General features: G+C 40.4%; 1 protein-coding gene across 1 annotated transcript in view; it reads right to left on the reverse strand.

Annotated features, from left to right (window-relative positions):
* The window catches only part of DGKK (diacylglycerol kinase kappa), a 188,082-nt gene that overhangs the window by 101,795 nt on the left and 68,447 nt on the right, over positions 1–17,840 (reverse strand). Inside the window, exons 3-4 of the mRNA XM_049107057.1 lie at positions 13,529–13,609; positions 11,504–11,608 (exon numbers count right to left, since the gene is read on the reverse strand). Coding sequence (XP_048963014.1) covers positions 11,504–11,608; positions 13,529–13,609 — 186 coding nt within the window. The remainder of the gene's footprint in view (positions 1–11,503; positions 11,609–13,528; positions 13,610–17,840) is intronic.

Raw genomic sequence — 17,840 nt, forward strand, 5'->3', positions numbered from 1 at the left:
TTGACTACATATATTTTTATAATTGTTATATATTCCTGTTGAATTGACCCTTTTATCATTATATAATGCCCTTCTTTGTCTCTAAAAACAGTTTTCATCTTTTTAAAAAGATTCTATTTATTTATTCATGAGAGACACACAGAGGCAGGCAGAGGCAGAGGCAGAGGGAGAAGCAGGCTCCTCTCAGGGAGCCTGATGTGGGACTGGATCCCAGAACCTGGAATCACTACCTGAGGCAAAGGCTCAGCCACCCAGGTGCCCCCAGTTTTAGTCTTAAAGTATATTTTGTCTGATATAAATATAGCTATTCTTGCTTTATCTTGATTACCATCTGCATAAAATATCTATTTTCAGGGGATCCCTGGGTGGCTCAGCGGTTTAGCGCCTGCCTTTGGCCCAGGGCGCGATCCTGGAGTCTCGGGATCGAGTCCCGAGTCGGGCTTCCGGCATGGAGCCTGCTTCTCCCTCTTGTGTCACTGCCTCTCTCTCTCTCTCTTTCTATGTCTATCATAAATAAATAAATAAATAAATAAATAAATAAATAAATAAATAAATAAATAAACCTTTTAAAAAATCTATTTTCATTCCTTCACTGTCAGCCCATGATTTCTTTAACTCTATAGGGCGTCTCTCGTAGATAGCATATTTCTGGATCTTATTTTTTTATGCATTCAGCCAGTCCACTTCTTTTTAAAAAAGTTTTTATTTAAATTCTAGTTAGTTAACATACTGTGTAATATTTGTTTCAGGTGTACAATATAGTGATTCAACACTTCCATACAACACTCGGGGCTCAGGATGCCTAAGTGACTCAGTGGTTGAGCATCTGCCTCTGGCTGAGGGCATGATCCTGGGGTCCCAGGATTGAGTCCACATCAGGCTCCCCATAGGGAGCCTGCTTCTCCCTCTGCCTATGTCTCTGCCTTTCTTTCTGTGTCTCTCATGAACACTCGGGGCTCATCACAAGTGCACTCCTTGTGACGTGCCCACTACCTATTTAACCCATCCCCTCACCCGCCTCCCCACTGATAACCATCACTTTATTCTCAAAAGTTAAGAATCTGTTTCTTAGTTTGCCTCTCTCTCTCTCTCTTTTTCCCCAATGCTCATTTATTTTGTTTCTTAAATTCCACATAGAGGAGAAGGGGCAAGATGGCGGAAGAGTAGGGTCCCCAAATCACCTGTCCCCACCAAATTACCTAGATAACCTTCCAATCATCCTGAAAATCTACGAATTCGGCCTGAGATTTAAAGAGAGAACAGCTGGAATGCTACAGTGAGAACAGTTCGCGCTTCTATCAAGGTAGGAAGACGGGGGGGGGGGGAGAAATAAAGAAACAAAAGGCATCCAAGGGGGAGGGGCCCCACGAGGAGCCGGGCTAAGGCTGGGGCGAGTATCCCCAAACAGGAGAGCCCCGTCCCGGAGAAGCAGGAGCTGCACCAATCTTCCTGGGCGGAAAGGCGCTCCAGGGAGTTAGAGCAGGACCTCAGGAGGGCGGGGATGCCCTCAGGCTCCATGGGACACTAACAGACACCTGCGCCCTGGGGAGAGTGCTCTGAGCTCCCTGAGGGCTGCAGCGCGCACAGCTGGACCCAGGAGCAGCTCGGAGGGGCTCGGGCGGCGGCTCCACGGAGCGGGTGCTGCGCGAACCGGAGCAGCTCGGAGACGGCTCCAGCAGAGGAAGAGGCTCCGTGCGGAGGGGGCTGCGTGGCTCCGGGAGCAGCTCGTAGGGGCTCAGGTGGCGGCTCCTCAGAGAGGCGGCTGCGCAGCCGGGAGCACGAATCCAACAGCGCAGTCCCCGGAGCACAGGGCGCCTGGGACACAACGCAGGATCCGACCTCCCCCTGGGACAGGCAGAGGCCAGGAGGGCCCAGGACAGCAAGGACGCTCCTGCCCCGAGCTGAGCAGATCAGCGGACCCGCCGCGGAGCCTCCAGGCGCTGTAGACGGAGAGCTCTGTAGTTACTGCGGGGGCTGAATCCAAGGCTCCAGAGCTGGCCACGGCCACTGCTGATGTTCCACCTAGGGCCTCACGGGGGTAAACAACCCCCCACTGAGCCCTGCACCAGGCAGGGGGCAGAGCAGCTCCCCCATGTGCTAACACCTGAAAATCAGCACAACAGGCCACTCACCCAGAAGACCAGCTAGAAGGACAAGTTCCAGGGGAAGATAAGGGACTTAAAGTATACAGAATCAGAAGATACTCCCCTGTGTTTTTTTTGTTTGTTTGTTTGTTTGAATGTTTTTTTTTTTTTTGCTTTTGATTTGTTTGCTTCCCTCACCCTTTTTTCCCTTTCTTTCTTTTTCTTTCTCTTTTTCTTCTTTTTTCTTTTTTTCTTCCTTTTTTTTATCTCTTTTCTTTCCTTCTTTCTCTCCTCTCTTTTTCTCCTTTTCCCAATACAACTTGCTTTTGGCCACTCTACACTGAGCAAAATGACTAGAAGGAAAACTTCACCTCAAAAGAAAGAATCAGAAACAGTCCTCTCTCCCACAGAGCTACAAAATCTCGATTACAATTCAATGTCAGAAAGCCAATTCAGAAGCACTATTATACAGCTACTGCTGGCTCTAGAAAAAAGCATAAAGGACGCAAGAGACTTCATGACTGCAGAATTTAGATCTAATCAGGCAGAAATTAAAATTCAATTGAATGGGATGCAATCCAAACTAGAAGTCCTAACAACAACGGTTAACCAGGTAGAAGAACGAGTGAGTGACATAGAAGACAAGTTGATGGCAAAGAGGGAAACTGAGGAAAAAAGAGACAAAAATTAAAAGACCATGAAGACAGATTAAGGGAAATAAACAACAGTTTGAGGAAGAAAAACCTACCTTTAATTGGGGTTCCCGAGGGCGCCGAAAAGGACAGACGGCCAGAATATGTATTTGAACAAATCCTACCTGAAAACTTTCCTAATCTGGGAAGGGAAACAGGCATTCAGATCCAGGAAATAGAGAGATCCCCCCCTAAAATCAATAAAAACCTTTCAACACCTCGACATTTAATAGTGAAGCTTGCAAGGTCCAAAGACAAAGAGAAGATCCTTAAAGCAGCAAGAGACAAGAAATCGCTAACTTTTATGGAGAGAAATATTATATTAACAGTAGACCTCTCCACAGAGACTGGGCAGGCCAGAAAAAGCTGGCAGGAGATATTCAGGGTCCTAAATGAGAAGAACATGCAACCAAGAATACTTTAATCCAGCAAGGCTCTCATTCAAAATGGAAGGAGAGATAAAGAGCTTCCAAGACAGGCAGCAACTGAAAGCATATGTGACTTCCAAACCAGCTCTGCAAGAAATTTTAAGGGGGACTCTTAAAATTCCCCTTTAAGAAGAAGTTCACAAAAACAAGGACTGAATAGATATCATGATGACACTAAACTCATATCTGTCAATAGTAACTCTAAACGTGAACTGGCTAAATGACCCCATCAAAAGGTGCAGGATTTCAGACTGGATAAAAAAGCAGGACCCATCTATTTGCTGTCTACAAGAGACTCATTTTAGACAGAAGGACGCCTACAGCCTGAAAATAAAAGGTTGGAGAACCATTTACCATTCAAATGGTCCTCAAAAGAAAGCAGGGGTAGCCATCCTTATATCAGATAAACTAAAATTTACCCTGAAAACTGTAGTGAGAGATGAAGAGGGACACTATATCATACTTAAAGGATCTATCCAACAAGAGAACTTAACAATCCTCAATATATATGCCCCGAATGTGGGAGCTGCCAAATATACAAACCAATTAATAACCCAAGTGAAGAAATACTTAGATAATAATACACTCATACTTGGTGACTTCAATCTAGCTCTTTCTATACTCAATAGGTCTTCTAAGCACAACATCTCCAAAGAAATGAGAGCTTTAAATGATACACTGGACCAGATGGATTTCACAGATATCTACAGAACTTTACATCCAAACTCAACTGAATACACATTCTTCTCAAGTGCACATGGAACTTTCTCCAGAATAGACCACATACTGGGTCACAAATCGGGTCTGAACCGATACCAAAGGTTGCGATTGTGCCCTGCATATTCTTAGACCATAATGCCTTGAAATTAGAACTAAATCACGACAAGAAGTTTGGAAGGACCTCACACACGTGGAGGTTAAGGACCATCCTGCTAGAAGATGAAAGGGTCAACCAGGAAATTAAGGAAGAATTAAAAAGATTCATGGAAACTAATGAGAATGAAGATACAACCGTTCAAAATCTTTGGGATGCAGCAAAAGCAGTCCTAAGGGGGAAATAGATCGCAATACAAGCATCCATTCAAAAACTGGAAAGAACTCAAATACAAAAGCTAACCTTACACGTAAAGGAGCTAGAGAAAAAACAGCAGATAGATCTACACCCAGCAGAAGAAGAGAGTTCATAAAGATTCGAGCAGAACTCAACAAAATCAAGACAGAAGAACTGTGGAACAGATCGACAAACCAGGAGTTGGTTCTTTGAAAGAATTAATAAGATAGATAAACCATTAGCCAGCCTTATCAAACAGAAGAGAGAGAAGACTCAAATTAATAAAATCATGAATGAGAAAGGAGAGATCACTACCAAACCCAAGGAAATACAAACGATTTTTAAAACATATTATGCACAGCTATACGCCAATAAATTAGGCAATCTAGAAGAAATGGACACATTTCTGGAAAGCCACAAACAACCAAAATTGGAACAGGAAGAAATAGAAAACCTGAACAGGCCAATAACCAAGAAAGGGAGGAAATTGAAGCAGTCATCAAAAACCTCCCAAGACACAAAAGTCCAGGGCCAGATGGCATCCCAGGGGAATTCTATCAAACGTTTAAAGAAGAAACCATACCTCTTCTAGTAAAGCTGTTTGGAAAGATAGAAAAGATGGAGTACTTCCAAATTCGTTCTATGAGGCCAGCATCACCTTAATTCCAAAAGCAGACAAAGACCCCACCAAAAAGGAGAATTATAGACCAATATCCCTGATGAACATGGATGCAAAAATTCTCAACAAGATACTAGCCAATCGGATCCAAGAGTACATTAAGAAAATTATTCACCATGACCAAGTAGGATTTATCCCCGGGACACAAGGCTGGTTCAACACTCATAAAACAATCAATGTGATTCATCATATCAGCAAGAGAAAAACCAAGAATCATATGATCCTCTCATTAGATGCAGAGAAAGCATTTGACAAAATACAGCATCCATTCCTGATCAAAACTTTTCAGAGTGTAGGGATAGAGGGAACATACCTCAACATCTTAAAAGCCATCTACGAAAAGCCCACAGGAAATATCATTCTCAATGGGGAAGCACTGGGAGCCTTTCCCCTAAGATCAGGAACAAGACAGGGATGTCCACTCTCACCACTGCTATTCAACATAGTACTGGAAGTCCTAGCCTCAGCAATCAGACAACAAAAAGACATTAAAGGCATTCAAACTGGCAAGGAAGAAGCCAAACTCTCCCCTTCGCGGATGACATGATACTCTACATAGAAAACCCAAAAGCCTCCACCCCAAGATTGCTAGGACTCATACAGCAATTTGGTAGCGTGGCAGGATACAAAATCAATGCCCAGAAATCAATGGCATTTCTATACACTAACAATGAGACTGAAGAAAGAGAAATGAAGGAGTCAATTCCATTTACAATTGCACCCAAAAGCATAAGATACCTAGGAATAAACCTAACCAAAGAGGTAAAGGATCTATACCCTAAAAACTATAGAACACTTCTGAAAGAAATTGAGGAAGACACAAAGAGATGGAAAAATATTCCATGCTCATGGATTGGCAAAATTAATATTGTGAAAATGTCAGTGTTATCCAGGGCAATATACACGTTTAATGCAATCTCTATCAGAATACCATGGACTTTTTCAGAGAGTTAGAACAAATTATTTTAAGATTTGTGTGGAGTCAGAAAAGACCCCGAATAGCCAGGGGAATTTTAAAAAAGAAAATCGTATCTGGGGGCATCACAATGCCAGATTTCAGGTTATGCTACAAAGCTGTGATCATCAAGATAGTGTGGTACTAGCACAAAAACAGACACATAGATCAATGGAACAGAATAGAGAACCCAGAAGTGGACCCTCAACTTTATGGTCAACTAATATTCGATAAAGGAGGAATGACTATCCACTGGAAGAAAGACAGTCTCTTCAATAAATGGTGCTGGGAAAATTGGACATCCGCATGCAGAAGAATGAAGCTAGACCACTCTCTTTCACCATACACAAAGATAAACTCAAAATGGATGAAAGATCTAAATGTGAGACAAGAATCCATCAAAATCCTAGAGGAGAACACAGGCAACACCCTTTTTGAACTCAGCCACAGTAACTTCTTGCAAGATACATCCACGAAGGCAAAAGAAACAAAAGCAAAAATGAACTATTGGGACTTCATCAAGATAAGAAGCTTTTGCACAGCAAAGGATACAGTCAACAAAACTCAAAGACAACCTACAGAATGGGAGAAGATATTTGCAAATGACATATCAGATAAAGGGCTAGTTTCCAAGATCTATAAAGAACTTCTTAAACTCAACACCAAAGAAACAAACAATCCAATCATGAAATGGGCAAAAGACATGAAGAGAAACCTCACAGAAGAAGACATAGACATGGCTAACATGCACATGAGAAAATGCTCTGCATCACTTGCCATCAGGGAAATACAAATCAAAACCACAATGAGATACCACCTCACACCAGTGAGAATGGGGAAAATTAACAAGGCAGGAAACCACAAATGTTGGAGAGGATGCGGAGAAAAGGGAACCCTCTTGCACTGTTGGTGGGAATGTGAACTGGTGCAGCCACTCTGGAAAACTGTGTGGAGGTTCCTCAAAGAGTTAAAAATAGACCTGCCCTACGACCCAGCAATTGTACTTTGGGGATTTACCCCAAAGATTCAGATGCAATGAAACGCCGGGACACCTGCCTCCCAATGTTTCTAGCAGCAATGTCCACAATAGCCACACTGTGGAAGGAGCCTCGGTGTCCATCGAAAGATCAATGGATAAAGAAGATGTGGTTTACGTATACAATGGAATATTACTCAGCCATTGGAAACAACAAATACCCACCATTTGCTTCAACATGGATGGAACTGGAGGGTATTATGCTGAGTGAAACAAGTCAATCGGAGAAGGACAAACATTGTATGTTCTCATTCATTTGGGGAATATAAATAATAGTGAAAGGGAATATAAGGGAAGGGAGAAGAAATGTGTGGGAAATATCAGAAAGGGAGAGAGAACATGAAAGACTCCTAACTCTGGGAAACGAACTAGGGGGGGTGGAAGGGGAGGAGGGCGGGGGGTGGGGGTGAATGGGTGACGGCACTGAGGGGATCACTTGACGGGATGAGCACTGGGTGTTATTCTGTATGTTGGTAAATTGAACACCAATAAAAAATAATTTTTTTTAATAAAAAATAAATTTATTGTAAAATAAATTCCACATATGAGTGAAATCATATATTTGTCTTTCTCTAACTGACTTATGGGAAATCCTCCCACACTGTTGGTGGAAATGCAATTTTGTGCAGCCACTCTGAAAAAAAGTATGGAGGCTCCTCAAAAAGTTAAAAATAGAACTTCACTATGATTCAGCAGTTGCACTACTAGGTATTTACCCATAGAATACAAAAATACTAATTCAAAGGGGTATATGCACCCCAATGTTTATAGCAGCATTACCTATCATAGCCAATATATGGAAACAGATCAAGTGTCTATTGACTGATGAATGGATAATGAAGAAGTATATATATATATATATATATATATATATATATATATATATATATATAAAATGGGATGTTACTCAGCCATAAAAAAGAATGAAATCTTGCCATTTGCAATGACATGGACGGAGCTAGAGTCTTATACTCTATGTCTTTTGATTGATGAAGTTAATCCATTTATATTTAAAATAATTATTGGTAAGTGAAGATTCACTATTACCATTTCGATATTTGTTTTCTATGTCTTTCATTTGTTTTGACCCTGTCTTCTCTTGTTGTCTTTACTGTTAATGATTATTTTTTGTATTGATTTGCTTTAGGTTTCTTCTCTTTGTCTTTTGTGTATCTATTATAGTTGTTTTGGTGGGGGTAGCTCAAGGCTTGTATAAAATATCTTGTGTTATAACCTTCTATTTTAAGTTTTAACAATTTAACTTCAATAGCATACAAAAACATTACACTGTTACTCCCCTCAACATATATACATTGTGTTCTTGTATGCAGAGTCTGCTTATTTTTATATTGTATATCCATTGACAAAGTTTTACCTACTAACTTTTATTTTAGGATTATAAGTAATTTATCCACTACATAAATTAATGCATAAATAATCAATGTTATATTAATACTTATACACCTATATATTTACATTTGCTTGTGAGATTTATGCTTTCTTATGCTTTCATATTGTTCAGTGTGTTCTTATTTCAATTTGGAGCACTCCTCTAAACACTGATTGTAAGGCAGGTCTAGTGGTGACAAATTCCCTCAGTTTTTATTTGTTTGGGTAAGTCTTAATCTCTTTTTTCTTAAAGATTTATTTATTTATTTGAGAGAGAGAAAAAGAGAGAGAGAGCATGGGGGAGAGCCAGAAGGAGGGAGAGACAGAATCCCAAGCAGACTCCATGCAGAGCACAGAGCCTGGAATGGGGTTCAGTCCCAGGACCCCAAGATCACAACCTGAGCTGAAACCAAGAGTTGGATGCTTAACTGACTGCGCCACTCAGGCACCCCTCTTTCATTTTAAAGGACAATTCTGCCCCTCTCTCTCCTTGAACTCCCATAATGCATATGTTTGCTTTTATCTATGCTTTTCCATTCTTTTTTCTTCTCTGGTTGATTTCAAATGACCTATTTATGGATTTTTTTTCTTCTGCTTGATCAAGTTCACTGTTAAAGCTCCCTGCTGCATTTTTCATTTCATTTATACTATTCTTCAGCACCAGAATTTGTTTGGCTCTTTTTTAATGATTTCTTTTTGTTGAGCTTCTAATTTTGTTCCTGTGTTGTTTTCCTTGTTTTATTGAATGGTCCATCTATCCTCTTTTGTAGCTCACTTAACTTCCTTTAAACAATTATTTTGAATTATCTTTCAGGAAATTCATAGATATATATTTCTTTGATGCCAATTACTGGAAAACTATTGTTAATTCTTTGATGGTGTTCTTTTTTTCTTGATATTTCATGTTTTTGGTACCCTTATGTTGATGTCTGCACATTTGATGGAGCAGTCACAGACTCATTTTTGGGGATAAAGACATTTACTTACAGTTGGGTCTGAGGGTGCCAATTTGGGTTGGACATGGCAGTTCTGACTCTAAGGTGTGGAGCAGTAGTTCCTGCTTCAGGGAGGGCAGAGCAGCAAAGTCTTTGTGGAGCTCCATCAGCTGAGGCCAATGTTGGCAAAGACTGCAGGGGACCTCATGGGCGAAAGCTGTGGGCTTCCATACTGGTGGTAAGAACTATTGGGATCCTTGGTGGTGAGGGCTGCTTGGTCCTCCTGTTTTCCTTTTCCTCCACAAGGGAAGTCATTGCCAGGAGGATTCCTCTTATTGCTAGGTCCAGTGTGTGGGCACAAATGTGGTTGTAGTAGTACCAGAATCAGGAGCACAAACACATTCACAGAGGCAATGGTGTTGATGTCTTGGGTGTGAGCATCTGTAGAGTGGCCATGGCACTGGGGTTAGAATTCAGGGTCATCCAGAAAAATTTTGTATCTGGGACTGGAGCACAGGTACATTTATCACAGTGCCCTAGTGTGTGAGGCATGAGTGTGTGCTAAGGAGCCATGGAGCTGGGGTCCAGGGTGTGTACATGGTTATAGGAATGGAGGTCATAATTCTAGTTGGATTATTGGAAGCATTTAAAGCAAACTATTTAAGCAACTGCTTCTGAGAATGTTACACAGAGAATTAATTTTTCATACTAACATCAGCAAGATGATAGACTAGGAGGTCCCAATGCTCATCCCCTTTCCACAAAAACATCCAAAACAACAAATAGACAGCTACATGCCAACTAGAATAGCTATGAGAGAGCTCCAGAATATAATAAAGAAGCTGCAGAAACTCTATGAAGCACAGAAACAGAATGGCCGTATAGAAAAGCATAGTAAGCAGATTACTTGCACTGCCCCATCCTCCAGTCTGGCAGAGTTTGGGGCCAGAAAGAATCCCCTCAGCCTGACCTCCCTCCATAAGGGAAAAGAGAAGGAAGATTCCAACAGTTCTCATCAGTTCTCTGAACACATGCAGATGCTCTATAGACTTCAGTGATGCTAAATCAAATCAACCACAGCTGCCTGGAGCCCATGCTGCTGTGGACCTTACCCCCACAAAGAGCTACTGTAGCAACCTCCCTGGAAAAGCTGCTACCACTGTGCCCCAGTGGGAAAGTGCCACTGCATGCACCCCACCAAAGCTGTCATCACTGCCTCCCACTCCCCCCAACAAGAATCATGACCTCCAGTCCTATAACCATGTATACATCCTGGCACCAAGGTGCCTCTGAATGGACTCTTTTGTAAGAAGTTTAGTTCCCCATCTTAGGAAACATTCAAATAGAAGCTACATGACTTTAAAAAGTATCCCTTTGATAAACTCTCATTCTTTTCCAATCTATCTTTAAACTGAACTTTGATATGTTGTAGTTCTTCACCACTTTTTATCCTAGCATTGATAATTCTCCACAATCAGGCTCAGGCAACCTCTCCAAATACTTCTTAAACTAACTTTCCCAAACTCTTCTGGTCAAATGGAGTTTCCTTTTTACTCTATTACAAAAAGTTTGTTTTTCAATTACTCAGCTTTTGCGTATACCAATTCCCCTGTTTAGGACTTCTCCCTTCCCCTAATCCCTTGTTGCTAGTAAAATCCTATTCATCTTTCAAGGTAAATCTCAAATCTATCCTCTATTAACTCTTCCCAGAGAACTCCAGCCCATACTTTTCTCTCCTGAACTCTTATACCACTTTGCTGTCTGTTTCATTCATGTGGCAATCAATTATGCACTGTCTTATAACTCTGAGTCCAAATCCTGCCTTTGCCACTGAGTAGTTATTACATCTTTTGCTGTTTCTTTCTCCTTTGTGAGCCTCAGTTTCATTAGCTGTTACTATAGTCACTCAGCAGACCCAGGGCAAAACTGCTGATTGCAGCTTTGCTAACACAAGAACATCTAAGTTAGCCAATCACATACATTTTGAGTGCCTTATCCACTGGGCATGCAGTGACATCTACATATCAACTGGATGTGTACAAATGTATCTAAGCCACATACTTACCAATGTCAAGTCTAAGTGAATTACCCCTATTTATAAATAGTTCTAAACAAGTTTTCTAATGATAGCCATCTATAATTCCTGACCAGATGGTCTCTACTTCCATCTTATTATTTCCTTGTTTGAAAGGTGGCTTAACTAATGCAATCAATTGTTTACTTCTAGGAGTTGTGTGAATTCTCTACTATTTACCTTACGAATTTCTCCCTGTTGGACAGTCTTTATGACATTAATCCATTCTTCCATATCTTTCCGGTTCGGTGCAGCCAGGGTAACTTTGCGTTGTGGTGTGATCACCTGAACAAAAAGTCACATTATTAGCTGGTTCACATTCCACAACTTTGTCCCCAAAGAGAGCCTCTCCAAGGACTAGACAGGTCTGCAAAGCCACTTCTTAAATCTAAGACAGAAATTCTCAGATACCTACCCAAAATAATAATAATGATAATAGTAATAAATAACACTTTGATGGGACTTACTATGTGCCAGGCACTACTCTATTACACTTCATGTATATTATTTATTTCAATCTTCATTACAAACCCATAAGATGGGTATTATTGTTTTTCTCATTTCACAGTCAGGAAACCCAAGGCAAAGGGGGTTTAATGACCCAGGGCCACCTAGCAGGCAGAAAGCTGGGCCAGAATTAAAATCTAGATTCTTTGGCTCCAGAATACATGTTCATAAGCACTAAGCCATGCACCATCTATCACTTTAGTGAGGTTGCCTGAAAATCCTACTCACTTACTGCTGCTTTGTCTACTTAAAAATTGTAAAAGGGTTTATGCTTCAACAGGGTCTGCCTCTTTCTGTTTGAGGGTAGAGTGAAAATAGTGAAGAATCTAAACCAGTTTCTTTCTTGCTTATGGTCAAGGACAACCTGAAGAGAATTTTACCATTGTGTCTCTTAATCCTGGTTGGTGTATGAACCCTGACAGGAATAATGAGAAAGCCATGATGAGGGTCTAGCAGAGGCAGACCATGGTCAGAACTTGGTCTTTTCCCAGAAGGCAGGAGGGACACAGATGACTATAGCATCAGTGATTGCTTCAGTGGCCCTATTTGCCTTTACTACCAGCCCCCTAAATCTTGGAACTAGAGATCACTACACCAACAAGCAATTTCTCCATTTGCATGTAGCATAGTAGATTCTGAGATAGATGGGAATAGAATCTAGTAGGAATTATGATAAGAACCATTCCTTTGGTCCAAACCCATTCGTTGTGGAGCTGTGTTTTAATTAGGCTAAGAAGCATCCTAGTATTTGAGATTTCTTTGTAGAATAAAGACAAAAAAATTAGTCTATATGCTCATCACCCAAAGGTTGAGATTTGTGGGAATGGATCAACAGAACTCTCAACTTTACCCTAGGTCAGTGCGATGTAATGAGAGAGAAATTATAGTAGGGTCTCCCTCTAATATCCTACTTATTTCCTTTCAAAAGAGAATGGAATATGGACCAGTCACAGAAGCAGGGTGTTGGGCTAGCTAGCCCTTTAGTCTGCTAGGTATTACCCTCCTGAAGAGGAACACCAGTCTCAATAACCCACCATTGAAGCTGGGAGAAGATAGTTCTAGGAGGAGGTAGGTAGGACAATTCCTGAGCCAATGGACTTGCTATTTTTTGTGAACTTTCTGGTCTGGATTCACTTGAATAAGAAAATACTTATGATATTTCAGCAATGCCAAGCCCTTGAATGCATCACTAGAAAATACTCTGCTTTCTTTGAGGTGCTTTCATCAGTAATCTCAGCATAAGGTACCTTTCACTTTGGATATAGGCTCTTATATACCTCCTCAAAGGAGAGAGTATCATGTAGCTTTGATTATCCTGATATGTTCTACAATATATTAGCAGTCTCTTGAAAACCTTCTAGTGATACTCTTCTAAATCACCTTCACCAGGAAGACTGATTTTTTTGTAATGCTCACTCTCCCCGCCACCCCAAAATCACCTCAGCTTTATATCAGGGTCATAATAGAGAATAGGGAACATCACTTTCTTCCCTCTATCAATGGGCTGGTGGAAAATGTTTACGTGAACAATCTTCAGCACTCATTTGCAACGCTACTTTAAATGGATTTCCATACATTTTGGGATCAAAGGAGAAATGGGAAACCTGACCTCCAAAGAGGCAACACATGGGTATGGCAATCCCTCTACCCAGCTAGCTCACACCCTTAACCCATTCAGTCATTTCCAATATTACTTACACAAAAACTATGGCGAAGATTTCTACAGCTGCTTTCTGCCAAGGCGACTTGACACAGATCAATTGTTTCAAAGCGTGCAAACTGGAAAAAGATAAGACGGAGAAGGATGAGAACCATCTGATTAATAATGTCAAGAGCCACTAAAAGGTTAAACACACACACACACACACACACACACAGGCATTTTTGGCAGTCATGAGCCAATCATTTGTTTGACTTGAGTGCTAGAATTTATTTAGCCTCATCATTTATGTTGATACATTATGTGACAAACAAAAACCAAATCAAACTAAAGCAAAACACAACTCTTCTTAAAACTCTTACGTGAATTGACAGGAAGTCTTAGGTGGTTCAGAAATATTCAAACCTAAGGATTTATCTGGAGAAGATAATGGAATATGGTCTAGCTAAGGACCTACTTGAAAAGATAAGAGTTATTAGCTTCTCTTTTTATCAGCTGGCAGCCTTTAACTTTGTTGCCAGTACTGTCCAGTTTGAGGCCTGTATCTCTTTATATGTTGCCTATAATAAGGAATATCCAGCCAGCAATAAGAAAAGCATTCATACAAAACACCATGTTCAGGGGAGGGGCAAGATGGCGGAAAAGTAGGGTACCCAAGTCCACTGTCCCCACCAAATTACCTAGATAACTTTCAAATCATGGTGAAAACCTATGAATTCAGCCTGAGATTTAAAGAGAGAACAGCTAGAATGCTACAGTGAGAAGAGTTCGCGCTTCTATCAAGTACAACTTGTTTTTGGCCACTCTGCACTGAGCAAAATGACTAGAAGGAAAAACTCACCTCAAAAGAAAGAATCAGAAACAGGCCTCTCTCTCACTGAGTTACAAAATTTGAATTATAATTCAATGTCAGAATGCCAATTCAGAAGCACAATTATAAAGCTACTGGTGGCTCTAGAAAAAAGCATAAAGGACGCAAGAGACTTCATGACTGCAGAAATGAGATCTAATCAGGCAGAAGCTAAAAATCAATTTATTGAGATGCAATCCAAACTAAAGGTCCTAACGACGAGGGTTAATGAGGTAGAAGAATGAGTGAGAGACATAGAAGACAAGTTGATGACAAAGAGGGAAACTGAGGAAAAATGAGAAAAACAATTAAAAGATCATGAGGATAGGTTAAGGGAAATAAATTACAGCCTGAGGAAGAAAAATCTACCTTTAATTGGGGCTCCTGAGGGCGCCAAAAGGGACAGAGATCCAGAATATGTATTTGAACAAATCATAGCTGAAAACGTTCCTAATCTGGGAAGGGAAACAGGCATTCAGATCCAGGAAATAGAGAGATACACCCCTAAAATCAATAAAAACCGCTCAACACCTCGACGTTTAATAGTGAAGCTTGCAAATTCCAAAGATAAAGAGAAGATCCTTAAAGCAGCAAGAGACAAGAAATCCCTAACGTTTATGGAGAGAAATATTAGAATAACAGCAGACCTCTCCACAAAGACCTGGCAGGCCAGAAAGGGCAAGCAGGATATATTCAGGGTCCTAAATGAGAAGAACATGCAACCAAGAATACTTTATCCAGCAAGGCTCTCATTCAAAATGGAAGGAGAGATAAAGAGCTTCCAAGACAGGCAGCAACTGAAATAATATGTGACCACCAAACCAGCTCTGCAAGAAATATTAAGGGGGACTCTGTAAAAGAAAGAGGAAGTCCAAGGAAACAACCCACAAAAACAGGGACTGAATAGGTATCATGATGACACTAAATTCATATCTTTCAATAGTAACTCTGAACGTGAATGGGCTTAATGATCCCATCAAAAGGTGCAAGGTTTCAGACTGGATAAAAAGCAAGACACATCTACTTGCACTCTACAAGAGACTCATTTTAGACATAAGGACACCTACAGCCTGAAAATAAAAGGTTGGAGAACCATGTACCATTCAAATGGTCCAAAAAGAAAGCAGGGGTAGCCATCCTTATATCAGATAAATTAAAGTTTATCCCAAAGACTCTAGTAACTAAAGATGAAGAGGGACACTATATCATACTTAAAGCATCTATCCAACAAGAGGAACTAACAATCATGAATATTTATGCCCCGAATGTGGGAGCTGCCAAGTATATCAATCAATTAATAACCAAAGTAAAAAAAAAATAACCAAAGTAAAGACATAATTAGATAATAATATACTCATACTTGGTGACTTGAATGTAGCACTTTCTACAATCGACAAGTTTTATAAGCACAACATCTCCAAAGAAACAAGAGCTTTAAATGATACACTGGACCCGATGGATTTCACAGATATTTACCGAACTTCACATCCAAATGCAACGGAATACACATTCTTCTCAAGTGCACATGGAACATTTCTCCAGAATAGACCACATACTGGGTCGCAAATCAGGTCTTAACCGATATCAAAAGATTAGGATCGTCCCCTGCATATTTTCAGACCATAATGTTTTGAAACTAGAACTAAATCACAAGAAGACGTTTGGAAGGATTTCAAACACATGGAGGTTAAGGACCATCCTGCGAGGAGATGAAAGGGTCAACCAGGAAATTAGAGAAGAATTTAAAAGATTCATGGAAACTAATGAGAATGAAGATACAACTATTCAAAATCTTTGAGACACAGCAAAAGCAGTCCTGAGGGGGAAATACATCCCAGTACAAGCATCCATCCAAAAACTGGAAAGAGCTCAAATACAAAAGCTAACCTTGCACCTAAAGGAGCTGTGGAAAAAACAGCAAGTAGATCCTACGCCCAGCACAAGAAGAGAGTTAATAAATATTCGAACAGAACTCAATGAAACAGAGACCAGAAGAACTGTGGAACAGATCAACAAAACCAAGAGTTCGTTCTTTGAAAGAATAATAAGATAGATAAACCATTAGCCAGCCACACAAAAAAGAAGAGAGAAAAGACTCAAATTAATAAAATCATGAATGAGAAAGGAGAGAGAACCACCAACACCAAGTAATTCAAATGATTTTAAAAACATACTATGCGCAGCTATACGCCAATAAATTAGGCAACCTAGAGAAATGGACGCATTTCTGTAAAACCACAAACTACCAAAATTGGAACAGGAAGAAATAGAAAACCTGAACAGGCCGATAACGAAGGAAGAATTTGAAGCAGTCAGCAAAAGCCTCCCAAGACACAAAAGTCCAGGGCCAGATGGCGTCCCAGGGGAATTCTATCAAACGTTTATTTATTTATTTATTTATTTATTTATTTATTTATTTATCAAACGTTTAAAGAAGAAACCATACCTATTCTACTAAAGCTGTTTGGAAAGATAGAAAGAGATGGAATACTTCCAAACTCGTTCTATGAGGCCAGCATCACCTTAATTCCAAATCCAAAGACCCCACCAAAAAGAAGAATTATAGACCAATAACCCTGATGAACGTGGATGCAAAAATTCTCAACAAGATACTAGCCAATAGGATCCAACAATACATTAAGAAGATTGTCCACCATGACCAAGTGGGATTTTCCCCTGGATGAAAGGCTGGTTCAACACTCGTAAAGTAATCAATGTGATTGATCATGTCAGCAAGAGAAAAACCAAGAATCATATGATCCTCTCAATCGATAAAGAGAAAGCATTTGACCAAGTACAGCATCCATTCCTGATCAAAACTCTTCAGAGTGTAGGCATAGAGGGAACATTCCTCAGCATCCTAAAAGCCATCTACGAAAAGCTCACAGCCAATATCATTCTCAATGGGGAAACACTGGGAGCCTTTCCCCTAAGATCAGGACAAGACAGGGATGTCCACTCTCACAACTGCTATTCAACATAGTATTAGAAGTCCTAGCCTCAGAAATCAGGCAACAAAAAGAAATAAAAGGCATTCAGATTGGCAAAGAAGAAGTCAAACTCTCCCTCTCTGCAGATGACATGATACTGTACATAGAAAACCCAAAAGACTCCACCCCAAGATTGCTAGAACTCATACAGCAATTCGGCAGTGTGGCAGGATACAAAACCAATGCCCAGAAGTCAGTGGCAGTTCTATACACTAACAATGAGACTGAAGAAAGAAATTAAGGAGTCAATCCCATTTACAATTGCACCCAAAAGCATAAGATACCTAGGAATAAACCTCACCAAAGAGGTAAAGGATGTATACCCTAAAAACTACAGAACACTTCTGAAAGAAATTGAAGAAGACACAAAGAGATGGAAAAATATTCCATGCTCATGGATTGGAAGAATTAATATTGTGATAATGTCAATGCTACCCAGGGCAATTTACCCATTTAAGGCAATTCCTATCAAAATACCAAGGACTTTCTTCAGAGAGTTGGAACAAATCA

Source organism: Canis lupus, chromosome X (genome assembly GCF_003254725.2).
Source record: "Canis lupus dingo isolate Sandy chromosome X, ASM325472v2, whole genome shotgun sequence".
Taxonomy (NCBI): domain Eukaryota; kingdom Metazoa; phylum Chordata; class Mammalia; order Carnivora; family Canidae; genus Canis; species Canis lupus.